Source organism: Equus caballus, chromosome 5, assembly GCF_041296265.1.
Source record: "Equus caballus isolate H_3958 breed thoroughbred chromosome 5, TB-T2T, whole genome shotgun sequence".
Lineage (NCBI taxonomy): Eukaryota > Metazoa > Chordata > Mammalia > Perissodactyla > Equidae > Equus > Equus caballus.
In genome coordinates this window covers 64,751,151-64,777,084 of record NC_091688.1, presented here as the reverse complement: position 1 = coordinate 64,777,084, position 25,934 = coordinate 64,751,151, and the positions used below count along the sequence as shown (strand labels likewise).

The following is a 25,934-nucleotide window of genomic DNA, read 5'->3' as shown; positions in this document are numbered from 1 at the left end:
TTTTCCAATATCTTGCTAAATGCTGCCCATAAACATCACCTACCCACATTCCATCTTCCAACCTCTTCTACAGTCATGGACTTTGTAGACACCTTATTTGCCTTCCAAATTATTGCAGGTAACTCTTTTACCAAATGTCTTGCCATAGGTTTCCATTTTCCAGCCCCTAATAATAGTTTACTTGTTGTCTACTGCCTGCCTGATGAGTTTTAGATTTTTATGAAAGCACCATACCTCTGTAACAATTGCTGTACTAGTTAAGGTAATGCTGGCTGTTGTGACAGGCATTCCTCAAAAGGTCACAGTAAAAGTTCATTTCCTGCTTACATAACAGTTCAAAGTAAGTGTTCCTTGTCAGGGTGGAGGGGTGAGGCAGTAACCCTTTGCCACACAGTCACCTAGGGACCCAGGCTTATCTCGGAGGTTCTGTCATTTTCAACATGTAACTTTCAAAGTTTCCCTTGACATCAAAATCCAACCAGCACATGCTAGCAGAGAGGACGGATCACTTGTGCCAGTTTCTATGGGCCAGACCTGGAATTGGCACCATCACTTTTGTTCACATTGCATTGGCCAATGGGATTTAAGTAAAAGCAGAGTGTGCATCTTCCAAGAAGTGTCCTTGAGGGAAGGGGGCATACCTTTCTTCCTTTTGAGCATGGCTTTCTTCCTTCTCTCTTCTTGCTGGCTGGAATTGAGAAATGGTAGCTGGAGCTCTAGCAGCTATCTTAGACCATAGGGTGAAAACCTCATGTTCAAGATGATGAAGCAACAGAGCTTAGATCTCTGATTATCATGGAGCTCTCATACGGGCTCTGGACTGTTTACCTCCTGACTTTATTTAAGAGAGAAATGAGCTTCTGCCGTATTTAAGCCACTGTTGTTTTGAGTTTTCTTTTATTTGCAGCTAAATCTAACTTTAACCTACATAATTATTCTCCAGTTGTTTGGTATGGTTACTTTTTCTTCTTTCCTCTCCCTTTAGTTGGAGACCTCTGATACTCCCTTCTCATAGTGGAGGGTACTAGAAGAGCTGTCAAATCTCTGACAAGCAGTCTTAGCACATGTCTAGCACCTTTATGATTTCACCTGAGAGGTAAAACTCTCAGTATTGGTCCGCAAATTCAGATCATTTCAGGAAACATTTATTGAATACCCACTAATGCCAGGTACTAGGCTAGATACAAGAGGTACAAAGATGATTAGCAAACCATCCTGGCTTTGAGGAACTTTCTGATAGGTATCAGGGTAGATACTTAGATCTGCTGCCTCAATTTCCATTCCATCATTCTATCTGAAGAAGTTGGAAAGCTAAAAATTGCATTCCTCAGACTCCCTTGCCACTTTAATTCTAGTTGCAAATAATGCCTGCCAAATAGACGCACTTATGAAAAAACAGGTGCAAGTGAAATGGAGGCTTTCTTCCTGCTGCTGTGGCCACTTGCAAGCAAGGGGTGATGACATGTTTGTGGCATCCAGACTCTTCATATGTGGCAATGGCAATAACAGTGTCCTATTGTCAGTTTCCCATCCCAGCTATATTGACTATTGGTCAGAATAGACTAGCCTTATGCTGTAGTAACAAGTAATCCCTAAAATCTCAGTGGCATAATACAACAAGTTTCCTTCTTACCAACAAAAAGTTTACTGCATGCCCAGCAAAGGAAACCATCAACAAAATGAAAAGGCAACCTATGGAGCGGGAGAAAACATTTACAAATCATATATCTGATAAGGAGTTAATATCCAAAATATATAAAGAACTCATACAACTCAACAGTAAAAAAAAAAAAAAAAAAAAAAAACAGTCTAATTAAAAAATGGGCAGAGGGGGGCCAGTCCTGTGGCCGAGTGATTAAGTTTGCATACTCTGCTTTGGCAGCCCGGGGTTTCGCCGGTTCAGATCCTGGGCATGGACATGGCACCGCTCATCAAGCCTTGCTGAGGTGGCATCTCATATGTCACAACTAGAAGGACCCACAACTAAAAAAAAAAATACACACCTATGTACTGGAGGGCTTTGGGGAGAAAAAGGAAAAATAAAATCTTTAAAAAAAGAATTGGGCAGAGGAACTGAATAGACATTTTTTCAAAGAAGACATACAAATGGACAACAGGCACATGCAAAGGTGCTTAACATACTAAAATCATCAGGGAAATGCAAATCAAAACCACAATGAGATATCACCTCAGACCTGTTAGAATGGCTATTATGAAAAAGACAAGAAATAACAAGTGTTGACAAAGATGTGGAGAAAAGGGAACCCTTGTGCACTGTCGGTGGGAATGTAAATTGGTGCAACTATGGAAAATAGTATGGAGGTTCCACAAAAAATTAAGAATAGAACTACCATGTGATCCAGCAATCCCACTTCTGGGTATAAATCTGAAGGAAATGAAATCACCTTCCCAAAGATATAGCTGCATCCCCATGTTCATTGCAGCATTATTTACAATAGCCAATCCATGGAAACAAACTAAGTGTCCACTGATGGGTGAATGGATAAAGAAAATGTGGTGAAATATTACTCAGCCATAAGAAACAAGGCCATGTTATTTGCAACAATATGGAGGGACCTCAAGGGCATTATGCTAAGTGAAATAAGTCAGAAAGACAAATATTGGATGGTCTCACTTACTGTGGAATCTAAAAAAAACAAACTCATAGACACAGAGAACAGATTGGTGGTTGCCAGAGGCAAGGGTTGAGGGGTGGTGGGCAAAATGGGCAAAGGGGGTCAAAAGGTACAAATTTCCAGTTATAAGATAAATAAGTTCAGGGGATGTAATGTACAGCATAGTGACTATAGTTAATAGTACCGTACATTTAAAAGTTGCTAAGAAAGTAGATTTTAAAAGTTACCAGAGGAAAAAAATTGTAACTATGTGAGGTGATTGATGTTAACTAAACTTATTATGGCAATCATTTCACAATATACGCCCATATCAAATCATTATGTTGTACATCTTGGACTAATGCAATGTTATATGTCAATTATATCTCAGTAAAACTGGGATAAAAAGGTTTACTGCAGGTGGGGGCAGTTGTTCTCCGTGTGCTGACCCATTGATCTGGGCTGCTTCAATCTGGTGCCTACCCAAGGTCTCCTCCATGACTGTTGTGGCAGGGAAGAGAAGGTCTAGAGAATTGCTCAGAGGCTTTGCACTGTCTCATCCCAGAAGTGACACACACATTACTTCTTCCCACATTTTATTGGCTAGAGCTAGTCACACGGCCCCACCTAATTGCAAGGGAATTGGGAAATGTTAACTCTCACATGCCCAGGAAGTAAAGGAGGACCAGATATTAATGAACATTAGTAATGTTTACCACAAATAATGTGACCTTGATTTCAATAATCTGTTGACTTCCACTCCTCCAGCCCTTCCAAGAGTTTCAGAAGCACTGAATTGTCTGAATGATATCCTTTTGGTTTTGTAAAGTGGCTTGGGGTTCCTACAGTGAACCCTGACTGAATCAGGTGGGTGCTGGTAGCTTTCCGTCCCCTTCCCTCCATCCACTCTCCAGCCTTCTGCGCCCCAGGAGACCGTCCTCAATGAACTGCACCTTCCAGGTTCCTTTGCCCTCTGTCTTCGGTTGGTTTGGGATAATGGGAGGTACTAGCAGGAGATCAGAAAGCAAGAGGTGAGAGAGGTCAGGATATTTATCTCCCTCTTTTCAACTCCCCACCAGACTGTGGGTCCCTTACCCCACACTCAGTTTGGTAAAGGGTCCTTTCGTTAAACCTTCCTCATTTAAACACTTTGTGTGTGAGGTCTGTTTCTTGCCTGGCCCCTGGCTCATACAAAGTGTTTAATATTCAAATCGTGAGTCTAGAAAAAGAGTACTAGATTCTCTGCCTTCCCCCAGTTTTACTGCAGCAGGAGATCTTTATAAAATGCAAATCTGAACATATCATTCCTCTGTTTTAAAACTTCAGTGACTCCCTGTTACATCCCTGTCCCCACACCCCACTCTAAGTCACAGCCAGACTGAACCACTTTCAGTTCCTCCTGCAACGTGATCTCTCTTCCTCTGAGCCTTTGCACATCTCTCTTCCTGGAAACCACTCCCCACCCCCACTCTCATCATTCAGACATAGCTCAAATGACACTTAGCCCAGAATGCCTTCCATAAACCCGCTTATCCTAGTTAGATGTTATTATCTGCTCCCACAGCAGCCTCTATGCACCATTACATAGAGATAGAACTCAATGTTACATTGTACTGCAACTGTCTGCTTACTTATCTGTGTCCTCCAATAAACGGTAAGATAAAGAACAAGGACTGCATCTCAGATCTCTAGGTCCTACTAAGGTGCTTGGCACACAACAGGCTCTCAATAAATCTTGGCTACTTCCTGAATGTTATTGAAAAAGCTTGAACCCTCCTCCTCTAGCCACTGTCCTCTCTTTTCATTCACTGACAAAAATCAGAAAAAATAATTTTTAGTCACTCACTCCTCCTTACTACCTTCCATTCACTTCCCAGACCATTTTCATCTTACTTTGCCACCACCTTTTATGAAGACTTCTCTCACCAAGATTACCAATGACCTCCCAGACCTTCATTTTAATAGCTTCTTTTCAGTCCAAATCCTCCAGGATTGCTCTGCAGCACTTTCTGGAAACTCCCTCCTCTGCTCTCCATGCATCATGGAGATCCCCCCGCCACCCCCCACCCCTGTCTCTGTTTAATTGACCTGTTTGCATATCTTTGTTACCCTCCATTCATTTTTCAGCCCCTGTGTGTCTTGTTCATGTGTGTCTCTAGTACCCAGCATAGTGCCTGGCACACAGTAGGTCTCAATAACTATGAATGTTAAATGATTAAAACTTTTTCTTGGGGGCTGGCCCAGTGGCGCACCTGTTAAGTTCACACACTCCGCTTCTCGGTGGCCCGGGGTTCACAGGCCCAGATCCGGGGTGTGGACATGGCACCGCTTGGCAAAAAGCCATGCTGTGGTAGGCGTCCCACATATAAAGTAGAGGAAGATGGGCATGGATGTCAGCTCAGGGCCAGGCTTCCTCAGCAAAAAGAGGAGGACTGGCAGTAGCTAGCTCAGGGCTAATCTTCCTCAAAATTAATTAATTAATTAATTAATTAATTCAACAAGGTACTCTTAAAAAAAAACCAAAATCTTTTTCTTGGCTTCCAGGCCATCTCTCTTTCTTGATCTCCTTTTTTCCTCTGACTGTTCTCAGGAGCCTTCACAGACTCCTCCTCCTCCAACTACCCATCAAATTTCTTCAGAGTAACTCATTTTCATCCACCGTTGGGGCTTCAGCCACCAGGGAATACTCGAATTCCCAAATGCATATTTTCAATCCTAACCTTTCACCTGAACTATGACTGCCCTTCTCTCCCTGGATGTCTCGAAGGCAGTTCAAACCAAGACTCATTACCGCTTCCATTCCCAGCCTGTCCTCCTCCTGCTTCCAAAGCTGAGTCAAGGGAATTAACATCCATCCAGTTGTCCAAGATACAAACTTCAAAGTCCCGTTAACTCTTCCCACTGCCTTTCCCCCCTTGTCCCGCTGGGCAACTAGCTTTATCCACTACCAAACACCCAGCCCCAAACTCCTAAACCCTGCCTCTGCGTCTCTACTTCTGTTTCTTCCCCCCACCACCCCCCTACTTTGCCCCAAATTCTATTCATTTTTTGAAATTCAGAACACTGGTTAACTTCCATTAATTGCTTCCTTTTCTGAGTTCTAGACAAATTGCTTCTTCATTCTGAACAAACACACTGATGCTAGATTTTACTTTTTAATGACTGATTTACATATGTCTCCCTCACTAGATTGTGCAATTCTTGAGGGCAGGTTTTCTCTTTTTTTTTGATCATCGGGTCTAGCCAGTGACTATTTTAGGCGATTAAAAAATATTTCTATATGAAGGAATGCATGAATAAATGAGTGAATTGGAAACGAGAATCTCTTCAGTTACACCCTTTCAGAGATTACTCCGAGGGAATCTTTGAGTTAAAAGGACAGTTTGAAAACAAGGAATAATGTGTAATCAAGTAGGCAACATACATTGTAACCACATACACAAGCGTATAGAAGGCAGATAATTCCTATGCATCCAGGGAGACTTCATTTCTAGGCTTTTCACTTCCCGGTTTGCAAGCCAAATTTTAACAGGGACGGTATTATTTAACCCCTTCTGCGCTCTTTTATCCTGGTGACAGGAATTAAAGTATAAACGAGAAAAAATGCCTGTAGTAGTACAGTGACTGGGCACTTGGTAGGTCCTCAACATCTTTTAATCCTTTTCCTTTTTCCTACCTCGTCCTCGTTTTCTATTAAAAGGCTAGTGAATTTAGAGTACCTAAAGGAAATTTTAGTTTTAGAATTTCAGTTGGACGAAACCACGTCGTGGAGATTCTGATTAACCCCATTAACCCATGACTCTCAGACCAAGGGGGAAAAAAATCACCGGGAGAAAGGAGGCGGAGCAAACACTGAAAGCCAGGCGGAGAGGAAGCCGTGGAAGGAAGCTCCTCTTTGGTTGGGTTTGTCTTTTTTTAACCCCAGAGAGGCGGGACGCCCTAACTGCCGTCGCGGGTCGTTTCCCGGGGAGGCGCCCGCACGCCCCGGCTTTCCTCGCCCGCCCTCCCGCTTCCGCCCGGCGCTGCGCTGCGGGCCGCGGCCGCTGGGGGCGCCCCGGGCGCGTGGCGCGGAGGCGGCGGCTCTGCGAGCTGCGCCTCTCCCCGCTCTCAGACGGGCGGCGGCGGCGGCGAGCTGCGCACCGAGAGCGCGCCCACCGCCCGGGCGAGCTGCAGCACGACCGCTCCTCGCGGGCGGGCGGGGTCCGCGCCGCGCTCCGGCCCGGGCTGCGGCGAGAGGCGGCGGCCGCGGCCCCGGCCCCGGCCGGCGCGCGGCGCCCCCCGGCCGCGCCCCCGCGCGCAGCTCGCGGCCCTGGCCATGGGGCTGCGGGGGCCCGGGGCTCGGCTGAGCTGAGGCGGCGGCGCCGGGCCGCACGCCCCGTGGGGCCGCCCCCGCACCCCGCCCGCCGGCGTCTGGCTCTCATGATGATGAAGAAGAAGAAGTTTAAGTTTAAGGTGGACTTCGAGCTCGAGGAGCTCTCCTCGGTGCCCTTCGTCAACGGGGTCCTCTTCTGCAAGATGCGGCTGCTGGACGGCGGCAGCTTCACCGCCGAGTCCCCCAGGTAACGCGCCCCCCGCGCCGCGCTCTCCTCCCGGGCGGCTGCGCCCTCGCCTGCCCCGCGGGGGCTGGTTTGCTGGGCAGCATCTCTTTCCCTGGCCCATTTGCTCCAGGAGGGCGGCCAGCCTCGTGAGCCTCTCTTTCTCTGGGGACCAGGCTGAAATCAGTCAGGAATTTATTGATCTGCACAAAGTGCTTCGCAAATGGGTTCATCTCGGCTGGGCTTGGCTCCTGCCCTCCTGATTCCAGATGGTTCCTGGTATCTGCTCTTCCCTCCTAAATTCTCTAGAAATGGGAGGGGAGCGATGGCCAGAAGGGAGAAGATGCTTCTGGTTTCTCTTAAGACGTTTCCATATTTGTGAAATGCAAAGTAGAACTTGAGCTGTTGTTAAAACAAAAACAAAAATTACCCAAACTGCTCACGTTCCAGCAGCGCCCGCTCTGAACAGAAGCCTGTGCTCAGCATAACTCCTTCTCCCTTGTTGGTTACTCCGGGACTCGGGCGCCTGGGATGCAGCCGGCGTAGGCCTGCTCTGGCTTGACTTGAGTCAAGTGCTCCCCGATAGACGGGACAACCGTCTGCCCCATCAGAAAGCTGCGTCTCCAATTACTCGCTAACACTCGCTCGGTTACCCATCTTGAAGTGGCCACTGGTGACTCGCAGCGTGGAGGACTTAGAAGGAGCGGAGGGCCCAGGCCCTGCCCTCCTTTTGTAATGAACCCCTGGGCACTCTCAGGGAGAGTCGTTGGCAGGTTCCAGAATGAAGTCAGGAGTGGTAGTTTTCCTTGAGTCATTTCAGGGCTATTGGTGGGTTGACACATTTACCCTAAGGGAAGTTTCCTGAAGAAAATAGAAAATTTACAGAATTTTTTAAATGAACTTTTAAGTTACTGAGATCATGGAGAAAGGTTAACAGTTAATGCTTATTTTGCCTAAACATACTGTCCGTAGACTATTTTTACCCCAAAAATATTCTGCTTTCCTTTTATCTGTCATCCTTATTAATAATGTAAAGAAAATAATGCCAATGGGTTGTGGAATTGGGGCCAGAAAATTGTGCACGGTGGAAATAGCGAAGCCTTTGGAAGCCAGAAAATGTAAATGTCTAGTTGGCCAAAGCAAAGGATATATGAACCACTGTTGGTTCTCAGAATTAAAAAACGGTCAGCCGAGGTTAGTTTTTAAAATTAAACTGTGATAAGAAATCTTCTGTGGATATTTGACTAATTAATTATACTACAATCATTTTTAACACACTGGTAAGAGAACAGTGTAACCTCGAGGAATGTCACAAATATTGTACCAGCTCTTAAGGTGTTGAAAAGCCAAAGCCAATTCCTGAATGTCCAGTAGGAGCGGTGCCCCTTCCTCCACTGCGCCTCTGGCAGTTAGAGTAGCTCTCCTGGGCCACTGGTGACACCTGGTGGTCAGGGTACTTCCCTACTACCTCCTTTCTCCCTCAGATTGTTATTTGGCTTGCTCCTCACGAGTCAGTTACTCTGGCATTGCAGGCAGTCACTTGTTCAGCAGATATGTATAGGCTGGTCCCTTTAAATATATTATCTTATTTAATTCTAACAAGAAGCCTGTGAGGTAGGGAATTCCTACTTTGTGGATGAATAAACTGAGACTCACAAAGCATAACTGACTTTCCCGAAGTCCCCACATCTAGTAAGTGAAATCTAGTAAGCCAAGATTCTGATCCAGGTCTGTCTGATTTCAAGCTGATCGATGCCAGATAAAGGAGAAGATTGTGTGCCATGCTGAAGAGTTTAGGAATAGGAAACTTCCTAATGGTTTTAACAAGCAAGAGATATAATTTGATTTGTACTTTACAAGGAAAAGAAAAAGGAAAGGAAAAAGCAGAGTATCCTGGGTTAAACTTACCCCCTTCTCCTTGAAGTAAAATTTGATTTTAATCAAGGTCAGTCAGTAAAGTTAAGAACAGTGCTCTGTATAACCAAACAACCAAAAAAACAAAAACAAAAACAAACCAAATGGTTTGCAGGGAAATGATTCATAATAAGGAGACTGTGCCTTTGAAGTTAGGTAGAGGTGCTGATGTAGTGCTCAGAGCAAGGGTTTGGAATGAGGCAGATCTGAGCCTAAATACTAGCTCCACCATGGTGCGCCTGGGGGTTGTTATGTAGCCTCTCAAAGCTTCTGTACATGCAAACCACCACTGGACATAGGGCTGTTGTGAAGATTTAGTAAGATAATGTACCTAACACAGTGTTCTGGCACTCAGTTGACCTTTAAAGAGAAGACAAGGAGCTTGTCCAAGAGGGTTCATTTCCTTTAGATGTTATACTTAATTCCTCCATCCTGACGGTTATGGAAGTGTTGATTTGAGAAAGGTACCTTATTTTACTAGAAAAAAAAGAAAGAAAACCTGATGGGGCCAGCCTGGTGGCGCAGTGGTTAAATTCGCATGTTCTGCTTCTTGGCGGCCTGGGGTTCGCAGGTTCGGATCCCAGGTGCGGACATGGCACCACTTGGTATCGCATGCTGTGGCAGGCGTCCCACATAGAAAGTAGAGGAGGATGGGCACGGATGTTAGCTCAGGGCCAGGCTTCCTCAGCAAAAAGAGGAGGATTGGCAGTAGTTAGCTCAGGGCTAATCTTCCTCAAAAAAAAAGAAAAAAAGAAAGAAAGAAAACCTGAAATACCTAAAGGATGTGAATCATTTCAAAATTGCATAACTTTTAATTTTTAGATGCCAGTCTGAGCAGTGCATCTCTTATTAAATGCTAGACTTTAATTTTTAAAAAATCACTTTGTGTGCCTTTTATAAATCAAGTATAGTTAACACTGTAACATTTCTCCCATAAAAATAAGAAGTGAACTACAGAGAAAAGGGTTAACATAACAGGTCTGAGACTACTCTCCTTAGAAAGGCCTGCCTACAATGTTGGCCCTTGGCTGGCATCTTGGGACTTGAATGGTCAACAGTCCCCTACACTGATGTAAAACTTTACCTAAGTGATAAGAGTGGCTCACTGTGCCTAGACTACAAACAGTGTGATTTATGCAGAATGCTTTCTGGGAGTCTGCAATTTTGGCATATGCTAGGCAGAGGGTGCTTATGTGACCAGCCCTAAAAACACTTTGGGCTTGCATTTCTACTGGACTTCCCTGGTAGACAACATGTGTGGTCACACTTTGTTGCTGGAGAAATTGTGTTCTGGGTGACTCCCCTTGGAGAAGACTCTTGGAAGCTTGTGCCTGGTTGCCACAGGACTTTGCCCCATGTACCTTTTCCCTTTGCTGATTCTGCTTTGTATCCTTTCACTGTCATAAATCTTAGCCATGAGTGAGACTGTATGCTGAGTCCTGTGAGTCCTCCAAATGGATCGCTGGACCTGGGGGTGGTCTTGGGGACCCCTGATGCATGAACCTACTTAGTAAAATAATATGCATTTTGTTAGAGAAAAACTTAGAGGTACATAGCAAATTATAAATATATTTGGCTTTGTACAAAAACTAAAGATGCAGATCATTCATTGTTCACCCAGTACTAATTGAGCATTTACTGGGTTTCTAGCTGTCTGGGCTCTGAGAAGTACAACAAACATAAAGGCCATGAGGGAATTACCTCTCGATAATGAAATTAGATCGTAGATGTATAATCGCTTGACAGTAGGAGACAGTATGATTTAGTGCCTAATCAATGGGCCAGACAACAGGAGAGTGTGGTTGAAATTCTGGAAGAAAAGAGTTTATTTACAGCTGTAATGGTTACTGAAAACCATGGGAGCTTTTCAGCTGAGTGTGCTGGGAGGATGAATTTGCACTGACAAGGAAGTGCGCGTGGGAGGACAGCTTGAGCAAGCCATCAATAGGAGTGGATGGAAGATCAGCCTAATTGCAGAGAGAGTTCGTATTGAACAGAAACAGAAGATGCAAACTTTGAATGCCATTAAGAAGAGTTTGCTTTCTACTCCTGACGGGATGAAATTCAATCTAAGATTCTTGCACTTAGTCGTAATGTGATTAAAGTGCTATTTACGCTGGCTAGTGGATTGATGCTCTTTGGATCCAAGTGGGGATATATTAGAGATGGCGAGACAAGTTAAGAGGCTATTAAAATAACCCAGGCAGGAGCTAATAAGAACCTGAACTCAGAGGTTTCTCATATAAGTGACTGATGAAATGATAATGCCATGACAAATGTCTTGATGACATAATAGAAGAAGTCAAGAAGAATCTTTGTTTTATTTTATTTTGTTGAGAGGAATATAGTGTATGGTGGGGAAGGACATGAGGAAGTCAATTATATGTTTAACATACTACATTGAGGTGACAGTGAACCTGTAAGCAATTGGAGCCATATTTATTGTGTATTTCTTAGATTCTGGTGTTTTCTAAGAAGACCTGCTTACTGAACTTTTCATCTAGAATGTCCTTAAACCGCTTTGCCCTTTTAAGGATTACTAGTGAGAATTAATGTTAGAAGGATCCAGTTTCTCCTCGGAAACTTTGTCCAGTGAAGAGGTTAGAAAAAAATATAAAGACTAAAAGGTGTCTGTTTGTAATAGATGTTATTTAACTGGTCAGATTTTTACATACTATAGTTAATAAAACATTCAGAAAATACGTTGTATGATTATAGTGATCTAATAAACTGAAGCCAAATTACTGCCTAATAAATATTTTTGAAGACCTTTCAAAAAGACAGAACATTTCATTATTTAAATCTTTTCAGAGCACTCTTCCTTTGTAAAAACATGTAAATTACTTTTGAGGTTTTATTAGGACTGTCAGAACAGGTTTAATTCCTGGGCTGCTTTAATAAAGGAATAATAGGGAGAAATTTTTCCTGTATTTTTTAGGATTCTCAAATTTGCCTTAATTTGTTCATCTTTTTTTGTGCTCGTAGCTGAATGCTTCCTTTTCAGTTTCACATGCGCTTGTGGCAAAAAACCACGTGAACTCAGGGAGTGTCTGGGAAGCTAATGAGCACATCTGTGTATTGGATCTGCTACTTTGTAAACAAGCGGAAGGGATTTTGTCTCTTTGGCCAGAGTACGTCTTCATGTTTTCAAGATTTTGGTTCACTGCATATTGTGTACTTCTTTTTCGTAACTTTTTTCCTTATTGCAAAAGTAACATAGGTTCACGTGGAAAACTTAAGAAATACAAAAGGAAAAAGAAAAGAACACAAGTTGCATATAAACAAACCACCCAGAGGTAATCACTGTTAATGTTTTGGTGTATAACCCAGGAGTCTTTATTGGTCTGTACACATACATATATATATACACACACACATCTCCACCCAACACACACTTGGCAAATACTTTTTAAAAAAGAGACCATACTGTATTTGTATGTTTTTTTCACTTGATGTGTCTTCCCATATCATTCAACATTGATCAGGAGCTGCTAAAGTCCATGGAGTTGGATGAGCCACTGAAGGCAGGAGATCACAGTGAACCCCCAGTTCATGCAAAAGAGCGGGGGATCACAAGAGGAGGATTCAGGAAACAAACCATCCAGTTACACACATCCATCCTGAGTTAACAAGAGAAGCTATCACCTTGGCCAATGGCAAGTGTTAGGAGGGCAGCAGACAGGACCAGGCCCGTTTCACCTGGACATTAAAAATCACGTTTTGTTTTGACATCTTCAGTCCTATGTGCTTTCAGAAAACCTTTGTCTGTGCAAAGAAAAGAAAAAAATTTTCAAACTTTAAAGGCTGTTGTGGATTTATTTACCCTCAGATTAATGTTGTTATTGTATTAAATCTACCTTTTTGTTTAAAAAAATTTTTTATAAAATTTTTTGACAGATACATACCATTGTACTGTATAGATTTCCATAGTGTATTGAATGAAGCCCCTTTTGAAATAGTCTCTCCTTTGCTTTCTTTTTTGTTGATACTTTTATAAACACGCTACAATGAGCATCCGTATAGCCAAATTTTGTGCACATCCATTATTGTTTATTTAGGATTAAGTCTTAGAAATGAAATTATTGAGTCAAAGGGCATGCAGATTTCTAAGGCTTTTGATAGAATCAACTTGCCATTCAGTGCATTAGATTGACTTTTGAAGATGAAAAAATCACTAATAGTTAGCAAATATAAAAAATAATCAGTGCTAGAAAATGCTGTTTGACCATATGGCACAGAATTCTTTATACCCTGACCAGAAATGGAGTCATCAATTCACATTGTTATAATAAATATAATAATGGTAGCTAACATTTATTGATCATTTTCTCCATGTGCCAGGAACTTTTCTAAGCCTTTACATACTCAAAATAATCTTAGGAGGAAGGTACTATTATTACATTATTACTATTATTACTATGGTTACTACTCTCATTTTATACCTGAGGAAACAGAAACACAAAGAGTTCTCAAAAGTTACACAGCTAGTAAGTGTAGAACTGGGAGGCAGTCTGGCTCCAGAGTACACTCAATTACTAAACTCTCCTGCCTCTCAGATTTTATGTTGTGTGTTCTCATTTTTATATTTTAACAAAATAGGTAAATATATAGTATGACTTTTTCTTCTTCCTCTTCTTTTTTTTTTTTTTTTTGAGGAAGATTAGCCCTGAGCTAACATCTGCTGCCAATCCTCCTCTTTTTGCTGAGGAATACTGTCCCTGAGCTAACATCCATGCCCATCTTCCTACACTTTATATGTGGGACGCCTACCACAGCATTGTCTGCCAAGCAGTGCCATGTCTCTACCCGGGATCCGAACCGGTGAACCTCGGGCGGTCAAAGCGGAACGTGCGCACTTAACCGCTGCACCACCAGGCGGGCCCCAGTATGACTTTTTCTGAATGCCAGTCTCAGAAAACTGGTTTCAATATGTGACACCATCAAACAGGTCACTAGACCTGGCCCATTTAGATTTGCCCCAAGGTTATTGTATATGAAAGATAAGAAAAGAAACATAGTACTCATGTATATACTTTTTTCCCCCCAGGTGTAACTTTCCAGTAATAAGTCCTCAAAATTCAGTCTCATTACTGGATAGTTGTATCTTGTGAAAATGTTATTAATGCCACTTTACCCCAGTAAGTTAATATTCACCGTTCTATCACTAAGCCTTGCACAATAGGCGGTTTATAAATATTTATTGAAAGAGTACAGATATTTGGAGAAAGGATTTGTTGTAGTTTTGCTAAGGATCACAGATACACAAAGATCCCCAAATTAAATATATGGGGAAATCACATGGAGAAGTATATGCTATTCTGTGTGCACAGCTTTTAAAGGATTAATGTTCGGTTTAAGGCATCAGCCTTTGAGGAACATTATGATATAGAGATCCAGGGACGTATACTAAGATTCTGAGGAATCTTGAATTATGTTCATAATGGGACTGGGGTAAGTCTAGAGAGAAAATGATGGTCTTTAAATACTAAAAAAATGAATTTGTATATATATGTGTATTTTACATTCCTAATTTTACTTAATTCTTACAAAATCTCTTTTATAGAGGTGTTACCTCCTATTGGGTTAGGATACATGTCAGGTGCTGTAACACATGTGTTAAAAAATAACAAGTGGCTTAAACAAGATAGAAGTTAATCTCTCTCATATAAAGTCCAGGCTGATGTGATAGCCCTGCTCCGTCAAGTTGTCAGGGGCCCTGCCTTTTTATCCTGTTGCTCTGTCATGCCCAGGGTATTGTTCTCATCCACAGGGACTAAGTTGGCTCACCTCACATCCGAATTCCAGCCACTGGGAAGGAGGAAAGAGGATGGGGAAGTCCCTGTTGCTCACAGCTCTTTGACCAGAAGTTGAGCACAAGGCAACATCCAGCCCCAAGGAAGGCTGAGAAATGTAGTCTTTGCTGGGCACCCATGTGCCAGCAAAAGATTCATTTATGATAAAGAGAAGGAAAGATATCAGGGGACAGTTAGCCTCTGCCACACCTCTCTTTTAGAGATGAGATAGTTGATCCTCAGAAAAGGAACATAGTTTTTTTCAAGGTCACACATCAATTAAGTTAAAGACATTTGAAAGACTGTCCCATGAAAGGGAATAGACTTATGCTATGTGCCTCAGAGGAGAGAACTAGGACCAGTGGGGAGATGTTAAAGAAGGCGTGTTTCTATTCAGTATAATGGTAGGAAAAAGAATCCCTAACATTTAGAAGAGTTTATTAGTGGACAGGCTACCTCAGTACCCCATCCATTTGTCTAGAAGGTAATCCTTCATTAGAAGGATGGGTGACCTAGATGATTCTTAAGGCACTTTCTAACTCCAAGATTGTATGATTAAGCTTTCATTTTTGTTTCCTAATACTGCTCTTCCTAAACCTGCAGGCCGGTCAGCTTAAATTAGCCAATGTGTGTGCATTTCTTTCTTCTTAGTACTCCCTCTTTTTCCCATCTCTTCTTCACCCTTGTTTTAGTTGATTCAAATTCCAACCATTCTTCAAGATCTAGATCAAACGTCTCGTGTGCTTTATGTCCACACCTGTGCCAACCTGCACTCCTCCCACTGCTTCCCTCCAACACTTACTACACATCCTACGTCCCTAATAAATGCTAGTTATTTGTTGAATGAATTAGATTTTTCCTCACTGTCCACTGTGATTTCACCTCTCACTCAATTCCCATAGTTCTTGTTTCTACTAGTCATTTCACCCGAATTTGTTCTTTTAATTACCTTTATGAGAAATTTCCATGTGGTGTAAAGTTTATAGTAGTAAAGATAGATACAAGAAAAGGTAGGAAGAAGTGGTTAGGTGGGGGGGTCTTTTTGCGGGGGGAGGGATGGTCAGGGGAAATGTCATGGAAGAGAATTCCTTAGCAAGGTTTTGGAAAAACGTCTAGCTGAAGAAGGGAATGGAATAAAAGAAGGAAGAGTTTACACAGCAGCAAGGAGAAGAGTTTACACAGCTGGGAGCACTCTGGGTATAGTGATGTATTACTACTGTCACATAAAGAGAGGGAGAGAGAGTGGTCATTTCAAGGAGTCTCAACTTGCTTTGATACTATGGGATCTAGGGAGCCAGGAGCAGGGGAGTGACTTACACAAAGTTAGTAGCTTGGCTTGGGGCTGGAATTTAAGAGAATTCTCATCTGATGACTTTAGCTTTCTCAGTAGCAACCAAGAAAGGTGGAGTAAGGGACTTGAGGATAATGATAAAAGATCAGAAAAGCTTCTATAAGGAATGGGAGAGGAAGCTGACCAAAAACAAGACCAAAAGGCCCAACTGAAATTTAAAACATGAATTTTAGTGATGGCAATGTGCGTGTTCATGCGTTTTTCTCTAGCAGTGTTCCTAGGTTTCAGATAGGAGAAAATGGGTGATAGCATTGATTCAGGCTTAGAAGTTTGTTTGTAGGTATGCGGAAAGGCCAAGGAGGCAAGGGAATTAATAGTGTTGGTGAGAAAGGGATTTAAGGAATCGGTTATAGGGTCCACACTTCATGAGGAGAGAAACCAGTACAAGAAGATAAGTCAGGAAAATATAGAGTGGTTGGAAGATGAAGCCCTCAGTGGCTGTAAAGAAAGGTACGTATGGAAGGAATGAGGCTGTGACAGATTTGATGGGGTAGGAGATGTGCTCAGAGACTGGGATATTAAAGCTTGAGATTCCTTAGGTAGAGCAGTCTAGAGAGTTGGCAAGGTCCAGGGTGTGTGTGTCGCTAAAGTGGTGTGATGATAAGCTTCGGGCAAAGAACTCTGAGTCTAGGGTGTTAGGTTGTTTGCATGGTGTTAAAATAGTCAGTATGATTGCAGGTGTTGGGCTGAAGAGAGAGAGAGATTGAAAAACAGGTACTTCAGTGTGACGTTAACTAGGAGAGGAAGAGTGTGACATAGCCAGATAGCGAGTGCTTCAATCTTTTAAGCCTCAAGCTTGAAAGTAGAATAGTTACAGCCTACAAGTGGCATTGAGGAGTTAGGAAGATGCTGGCTCTGCCTCCTGTGGAAGATGAGGGTGGAGAATAAACATCATCTACCGTACAGGGCTTCAATACAAGTAGTGTCTTCATGAGATAGGCAGGTTTCGGTTAGGCAGTGAATGGAGTGTTAAGTGAAGAGGTTGAGAATGTAAGAGCTTGTTTAACCCTGGAACCAGAGTTTCAGCTGTGATGGGAGAATGCTTGGGAAAGAGAGCAGCAACAGGAAAATGAATCCGTGAGGAAAAATAGGACAGTAGGAAAGAGCAGACTGGGGATTTATGGAGAATGGGTGACCAGAACTTGCATTTTAGTCTTTTCCTGTGGATTACAGGGATGAGAGGTATACATAGAACATAGAATGGATTTAGGATTTCCAGTATGGTATACAGTCATGTGTTGCTTCACGATGGGGATATGTTCTGAGAAATACGTCGTTAGATTTCATTGTTATGCGAACATCCTAGAGTGATTTACACAAACCTAGGTGGTATAGCCTACTACACACCTAGGCTATATGACACTAATGTTATAGGACCACTATCATATATATGGTCTGTCATTGACTGAAATGTCGTTATGCAGCACGTGGCTGTAAAATAATTTAGTGTCGTGTCTAAGGCCCAGGTAATACAAGATAGTTTCTCCAGCTGCTACTTCTAGGAGTGCAAGAATGAGGTCATGTTAGGTCTTGCCTTCCACTTCCTAGGAGGCCTTGCCTCCTTTTATTTTCTGTGTCTCTATCTTTCTTTCTGCCTCACACCTCCCTACCTACAAACTTAATCTGCATCTTCACTAATCTTTTCACTCCCATTTCAGAGGACAAAATATTCTTCCTCTTGTTCAACGCCAACCCATTTCCCTGTATCTTTGAACCCATCTCCATCTAACTTCTCTCTGTATATATATATAATTATGATCCAGACTTCGTGAAAAAATAATCTACATTTGCTGTCTCAAGCATTCCTCCTCTTCCCTCAACCCGACGCTCTAACCTCCACCCCATCACTCAGTGGAAACCGTCCTTGCTGATAGCATTAGCCATCTCTAATTGTCATTTCTAGTCAGTATTTTCTCATTTGTGCCTTTTTGCTCTATTTGGAATTCTGTGAGCATGATCTATTTCTTGAAACTTGACTATCTTGGCTTCCATAAACCTTATTCTCTGCTTCAACCTCCCACATCTCTGATTCCTTCACTGAATTCTCTGAGGGCATTTTTGCCCACCCGCTTTTATATATATATATATATATATATATATATGTGTGTGTGTGTGTGTGTGTGTGTGTGTGTATGTATGTATACACACATACTTTGTTTTTAGAGCAATATTCGATTTGCAGCAAAACTGAATGAAATGTACAGAGAGTTTCCATGTACCCCCTGCCTGAACACATACACAGCTTCCCCCCTTTATCAACATCCCACACCAGAGTGGTACATTTGTTACAATTGATGAACCTACACTGACACATCATTATCACCCAAAGTCCATGGTTTGCATTAGGATTCACTCTTGTGTTGTATATCCTATAAGCTTTGACAAATGTATAATGACATGTATCCATCATTATAATATCACGCAGAATTGTTTCAGTGCCCTAAAAATCTGTGTGCCGCCTATTCATCCCTCCCTTCTCCTAACCCCAGGCAACCCCTGCTCTTTTTATTGTCTTCGTAGTTTTGCCTCTTCCAGAATGTCATATAGTTGGAATCATACAGTAGGTAGTCTTGTTCAGATTGGCTTCTTTCACTTACTAATATGCACTTAAGTTTCCTCCACGCCTTCATGGCTTGATAGCTCACTTCTTTTTAGCACTGTGAATAGTTTTCTGGTGTCTGAATGTACCACAGTTTATTTATCCATTCACCTTCCGTTCACTATGTGATTCCACTTAGGTGAGGTACCTAGAGTGGTGAAATTCATAGAGACAGAAGGTGGAATGGTAGTTGCTAGGGGTTGGGGGAGGGGAAATGAGGAGTTGTTTAATGGTACAGAGTTTCAGTTTTAGAAGATGAACAGAGCTCTTGGAGATTTGGTGCAGAACAATATGAATGTACTTAAGACTACTGAACTGTACAGTTAAAATGGTTAAGATAGTAAGTTTTATGTTATGTGTATTTTATCACAATTTTTTAAATAAATAAATACTTCAATCCCCTCAAATTTTGATTAGGCCAAGCCAATTATTTACACATTGGTGTATTCAAGTAAAATGGTTTAACATTAAAAAGAAAGTTTTCTCCTTTTTAAACTTCATAATATAGGTTCATTTTGCCATAGCATTGTGGAGTCCATTCAATTATTCTACTAACTAATATGACTTAATAAAATATAGACATGGGTTTATACAGTAATTAATTTTTATTTAACAGTTTTAGGAAACTCCCTCTCTTTTTTCCTATTTGTGTTTCTGCTTATCTAAGTCATTATTTTTGCTTGTTGTTTAAGTCTTGAGATATATCTTATTTATTGCTCATCAACAAATATCAGCATTTATTGATAATATTATTTCAAGTTTATCTTTTATTAAATATATTACCTTGCAGATAAGTTTATTCTGTGAAAATACTACATATGACATTTACTTTCATCTTGCACATGAGCCCTTTTCATCATCTGAAATGATATGTTCTTCATAATAGTCATTACTGTAAACATAGGTATAAATATAATTTATTTGTTTTTTGTGTGTGAGGAAGATTGGCCCTGAGCTAACATCTGTGGCAGTCTTCCCCTATTTTATGTGGGGTGCCACCACAGTGTGGCTTGATGAGGGGTGCTAGGTCTGCACCTGGAATCGGAACCTGCGAACCCTGGGCCACTGAAATGGAGTGCGTGAACCCAACCCCTATGCCACTGGGCCAGCCCCTAAAATATAATTTTTTAGCATCAAGGAGCCTGCAGTTTAGTGGGAGATACTGTCATTGTTAAATGCAGTTTAGGGCAGAGTGACAAAGGTTACAGTAAATGTACAAATAAAATTGTATGGCTGTTCATAGGAGGAAGGGAGCTATTAATTCTGACTGAGAAGGTAGGAAGACTCCTTGGAAGACGCGGCATGTGAGCTCAGCTGCGAAAGTTTAGTAGGATTTAACCAGTAGGAGGAAAATGGGATGAGAGAATGTCAGACATTTCGACTCTAATAACATTTTGACTTGTGTTTATTATTAAAAACCATTTTAAAGAGTAGTACATTAATACTGAATCTTCATCATAAAAGCATTTGCTAGTGCAACCACTTTGAAAAACAGACTGGGAAGTCCACAGATGTTAACCGGTTACCATATGATCTGGGAATTCCACTGGTATACCCAAAAGAAATGAAAACACGGCAACACAAAAACTTGTTCCTGAATTTTCAGGGCAGCATTATTCATAATAGTCAAAGAGTAGAAACAACCCAGTGTCAACTGCTGGATGGATAAATAAAATGTAGGATATCCATACAGCGGAATATTATTAGGCAATAAAAAGAAATGAAGTGTGCTACAACATGGATGAAACTTTCAAACATCATGCTAGGTAAAAGATGGTAGTCACAAGAGACCACATATTGTATGATTCAATTTATATGAAAGAAATGTCCAGAATAGGCAAAATCTGCACAGACAGAAAGTAGGTTAGTGGTTGCCCAGGGCTGGGGGGTTGGTGGAAAATGGGGAGTAACTACTGATGGGGTATGAGGTTTCTTTTGGAGGTGATGAAAACTCCCTGAAAGTGATTGTGGTGGTTGTTTCACACTCTGAGTATACTAAAAGCCATTGAATTGTACATTTTAAATGGGTGAATTGTATAGTGTATGAATAATAAAGCTGTTAAGAAAAGCATTTTCTGACAAGACTCCATTAAGCTAATCTAATTAATTCCCTGGAGAATTTTCTATAGAGAACAGTTCATTCTTTCATTTAACAAATACCTGTTGAGTGTCTAATATGTGCCAGGCATTATTTCAGGCAATTGAACTATTTCTATTATTTTTCACTTCAATTTTTATTTTATGAAATTACTTTCCTTGGTGTTTATTCTCTTCTATGTATATTTTACCATGAACATGAATTATAAAACACATGTAAAGATTGTAATATATATCCTAATTTGTGTTAATCTGCCATAATCTGTGTAGTGGCTATTATTTTTATAAAGTCCAATTTTTCAGGATCAGATTTTACATATCGAAATTCTGTTAAGAATTCTTAATTTTTGTGGCAATCTTTATCATGTGTCTTTTTAGCCAGTGAGTTATTTTAGCCAGTTTTATATTTATTATTGCTACCAATAATATTCACTATGGATTGGAAAGACTTGTAGAATTTTTCTTTCTTACCTAGTCTGAGAGAGAATTTTGAGCATTGCCCTCTAGCTCTGTATTATGGTTTATGGAACAAAGCTCTTCATTGTCATAATGTCCTGCTTTGGGATAGAGAGAAACAGACTTGATAAACAGGAGCACAGAACCACAAAAGTGGACAGCGTTGATAACATGGTGGCTAGGTAGCAGAGTGGAATGGACAAGACTGCCTTGGGGGCCGGATTTTGGCAGGCCTTGGATGCCATTCTGTGAAGACTGGATTTTATTCTGTAGGCAATATGACCTTGAACCCTCTTTTTTTTCTGATTCTAAAGTTAATTCAAGATCAGTATAGAAAATTTGGAGAATTCTAAAATTACAAAGATGAAAATGTTACAGGCTATAGATAATCACTGTTAACATTTTGAAAATATATCTTTCCAGTTTCTTCCAATTCATTTTTTACACAGCTGAAGCCAAATTACATGCACAATTTTTTTTTTTTTTTGAGGAAGATTAGCCCTGAGCTAACTTTTGTCACCAGTCCTCCTCTTTTTGCTAAAGAAGGCTGGCCCTGAGCTAACATCTGTGCCCATCTTCCTCTGCTTTATATGTGGGATGCCTACCACAGCATGGCTTGCCAAGTAGTGCCATGTCCGCACCCAGGATCCAAACTGGCAAACCCCGGGCCGCCGAAGCAGAATGTGCGAACTTGACCGCTGTGCCACCTGGCTGGCCCCTACGTGCACAATTTTTATCTTGCTTTTTTATTTACTGAACATTATGGTATAAGCATTTTCCACATTATTAAATACTTTAGCATGTTATTTTAATAGTGCCATACGTAATATTCTTTCATGAATGGACTGTAAATTAAGTAACAGTTCTTCTGTTTTGGATATTCCTGTTGTTTCCAATTTATTCCTTCTCTTGCCAATACTGAGCTTTTTCCCATGAGCATCTGACTGTGAGGTGTAAGCAAGGTCTGTGATGATGTATGATAGGCAGCTTAGAGTTTATGTCTGAAACTGAGCGGAGTGGCCAGGATTGCATACCTAGATTTTAAACTAATCCACATGGGCAAGGTAAAGCCAGAGAGAGTGTATAGAACTAAACACAAGGGCCAAAGGATAGAAGCTTGGTGGAAAAAGACCTGATTAAGGAAAATGAGCCCCAAACATCGATGAGGAAGGAAGCATCGCAGAAGCTGAGGAAGAAGCTTTCGAGGAGTGCTCAGCTCTGACATCGTGTGGAGATGCGAAAGCTGCTCTCTTTATTTGGCAATCAGCAAGTCTTCGGTGAACTTTTTTATTTAATAGTTGAGGCATAATTGATATATAACATTATATCAGTTTCAGATGTACAACATAATGATTCGATACTTGTATGTATTGTGAAATGATCACCACCATAAGTCTAGTTAACATCCATCACCATATGTAGTTACAAAAGAAGTTTTTTTCTTGTGATAAGAAATTTTAAAGTCTCCTCTCCTAGTGACTTTCAAATGTGCACTGATAATGGTAACTGTAGTCACCATGCTGTGCGTCACATTCCCTGACTTATTTATTTAATAACCGGAAGTGTAGACCTTTGGACCCCCTTCACCCATTTTGCCCAACCTGCACCCTCTGCCTCTGGCAGCCACCAATCTGTTCTCTCTATCAGTGAGCTCAGTGTTTTGATTTAGTTTGTTGTTTTTTGAGATTCTACATATAATTGAGATCATACAGTATTTGTATTTCTCTGAGTTATTTCACTTAGCTTAATACCCTGAAGTTCTATCCATTATGTGGCACATGGCAAGGTTTCATTCTTTTTTATGCCTGAATAATATTCTATTTTGTATATATACCACATCTTCTTTATCCATTCATCCATCAAGGGACACTTAGATTGTTTCCATATCTTGGCCATTTTAAATAATGCTGCAGTGAACACAGGAGTGCATATATCTTTTTGAGTTAGTGTTTTCACTTTTTTCAGATAAATACCCAGAAGTGGAATTGCTGAATCATAGGGTAATTCTATTCTTAATTCTTTGAGGAACTGCCATACTGTTTTCTGTGGTCACTGCACCAATTTACATTGCCACCAGCAGTGCACAAGGGTTCCCTTTTCTCCACATCCTCACCGACACTTGTTATTTCTTGTCTTTTTGATAATAACCATCCTAACAGGTGTGAGGTGATATCTCATTGTGATTTTCATATGCATCTCCCTGATGATTAGTGATGTGAGCATCTTTTCATATACCTCTTGGTCATTTGTATATCGTCTTTGGGAAAATGTCTATTCAGGTCCTTTGCCCATTTTTTAATTGGATTTTTTGGTTTTTTGCTACTGAATTGTATGAGTTCTTTATATATTTTGGATATTAACCCCTTATCAGATATATGATTTGCAAATATTTTCTCGCATTCAGTAGATTGCCTTTTCATTCTGTTGATGGTTTCCTTTGCTGTGCAGATGCTTTTTAGTTTGATGTAGTCTCACTAGTTTATTTTTGCTTTTGTTGCCTTTGCTTTGGTGTCAGATCCAAAAAGTCATCACCAAGACCAATGTCAAGATGCTTACCCCCTATGTTTTCTTCTAGGAGTTTTATAGTTTCAGATCTCATGTTCAAGTCTTTAATGCGTTTTGAGTTCATTTTTGTGTGTGGTGTAAGATAGTCCAGTTTCGTTCTTTTGCATGTGGCTGTCCGGTGGTGAACTTGAGAGAGTAGTTTCACTGGAGTCATAGGAGCAGAACCAGGTTTCGAGGGGTTAGGGAGTGAGCAGGTTGGGAAGCCGCAGAAGCGTTGAGCGCAGTTGTTCTTTTGGGAAGTTTGTTAATGAGGAGAAAGAGAAAAGTGGAATTAGGTAAAAGGGGGCAAACAGGAACAACAATTTTATTTTATATATTTATTTTCAGGATAGAGACTTGAGCATGATTATAGGTTGAGGCAAAAGAATAGTGTAAGAGAAAATGAGGTTACAGGTATTTAAAACGAACCTATGATTGAAAGTCTGTCTGTTATCTTAAAGAAAAATATTTTTTTTTCTGTCCTGAAATCTATTTACTGGTTTCAGAAAAAATTCTCAGACTTTTCCTAATCAAATGCTATTTCCAAGCATTGTGGCTTAGAAACTTGCTTACACATCCAAGACTCATTTTATCCTAATGAAATGAGGACCTACCCATAGTATTGATTTTGGCCTTCACGTGTTTGCTTCATTTCATGTTAGTGAGTCATCACTAGCATAGCATTAGAATGGACTCATTTAGTGACATTTTCTTTCCAGTTAAAATTTTGTGTTTCCTTGTTCACAGACTGCAAACACATTTCAAAGCAATTTCTGAGAATTCTCTAGTGCTGGTGTCTAAACATGAAGTTTACATTGTATCTTCTATTAATACCTTTTGAGGCCAGTTTGGAGTCCCACAAGGTTTTGTATTTTTCAAAGTATCACCTCTGTGTACCATCTTGGACATGAAGGTCTCCCCATTTTAGTCGTTCCTTATGGTTAAGGAATGACTTCCAGAAAGCTCAAATTAATATCTTATTAGACTGTCCTGTGGACATCACTATTTCCTCTATGTACGAGACAGAAAGTTTTAGAAATAACAATCCAGGAAAGTAGTTAGGAAAGATTGTTCATAGTCTTTGCAAAAGAAGGTAATTGGTTACAAAATTTTGCTTGCAGGCTGAATTAGCAAAGAACCTTTTATAAGCAACTGTAAATTACCTTTATAATTTCTGTTAATAGAAATAGAAACTCCATCATTGTTAGGGATACAGATAATATGCATTTGTAATTATATGTAGTTGAGAGCCGTAAACTTGCTCATTATACCAATAAAATGTAAGCCTTCCTGAAGCAACCAGAACTCAGTAATAACTCTGATATCAGCAATTGCCATTTCTTAATTTGAGAAAATATAAATTAGCACTGATAGTAAGTCAAAATGACTTACTGAGAGCTGTTTTTGCTAAGATAACCCATATAAAACCAGCATACAGAATAATTGAGAAGCTATTTTAAATAGTTTTTGCAATTTCTCCAACTTACCTACGCTACGTCCACTGGGGTTTCCTTCCATGTGAAGAATGGTATCAGACATGTCAAGTAACACAATATGATGCATAAGCATGAGGTTTACACTGTGATCAAAGTCAGTAGGAGATACCACAGCAGGTCTGTGCCACTCAAGAAGTATCCCAATGTGTATCTTAGTACAGTTCTTTTATATACAACCACCCCCCCGTAACTTCATCCTTTCACCACTGCACAGATCTCTTCCAGTCTCTTCCCCAGACCTGCCTTCATAGTAGAGTTAGCTAAACTATGTTACTATGCCTTTGATTTTAATTTACTTCATTTGCATGTTTTTCCTCATTATCATATCATTATCGTTATCTGATTTTAAGGATGACCAAGACAGCTGGAGGAGAGCCTTCACAGCAGTTTGTAACACTCTTTATGCTATTTTGTCACATTCTGTGTCACTGGCTCAAGCTCAAGAAGGTAAACCTTCTGCACTCTTCTGCTCCTTATCTCTATTTCCAAAGAGGTCTTGATGGCCTGTGTGTGTTCTTTAGAGCTCATTACTTAA

The 25,934-nt window shown here is 40.8% G+C and overlaps 1 protein-coding gene across 1 annotated transcript in view; it reads left to right on the top strand.

Moving 5' to 3' along the window:
* The first annotated feature begins 6,708 nt into the window (after positions 1-6,708).
* EEIG2 (EEIG family member 2) overlaps positions 6,709-25,934 on the top strand; it is a 75,106-nt gene continuing 55,880 nt past the window's right edge. Inside the window, exon 1 of the mRNA XM_023641519.2 lies at positions 6,709-7,174. Within this exon, the coding sequence (XP_023497287.1) occupies positions 7,035-7,174 (140 nt within the window). The 5' untranslated portion in view covers positions 6,709-7,034. The remainder of the gene's footprint in view (positions 7,175-25,934) is intronic.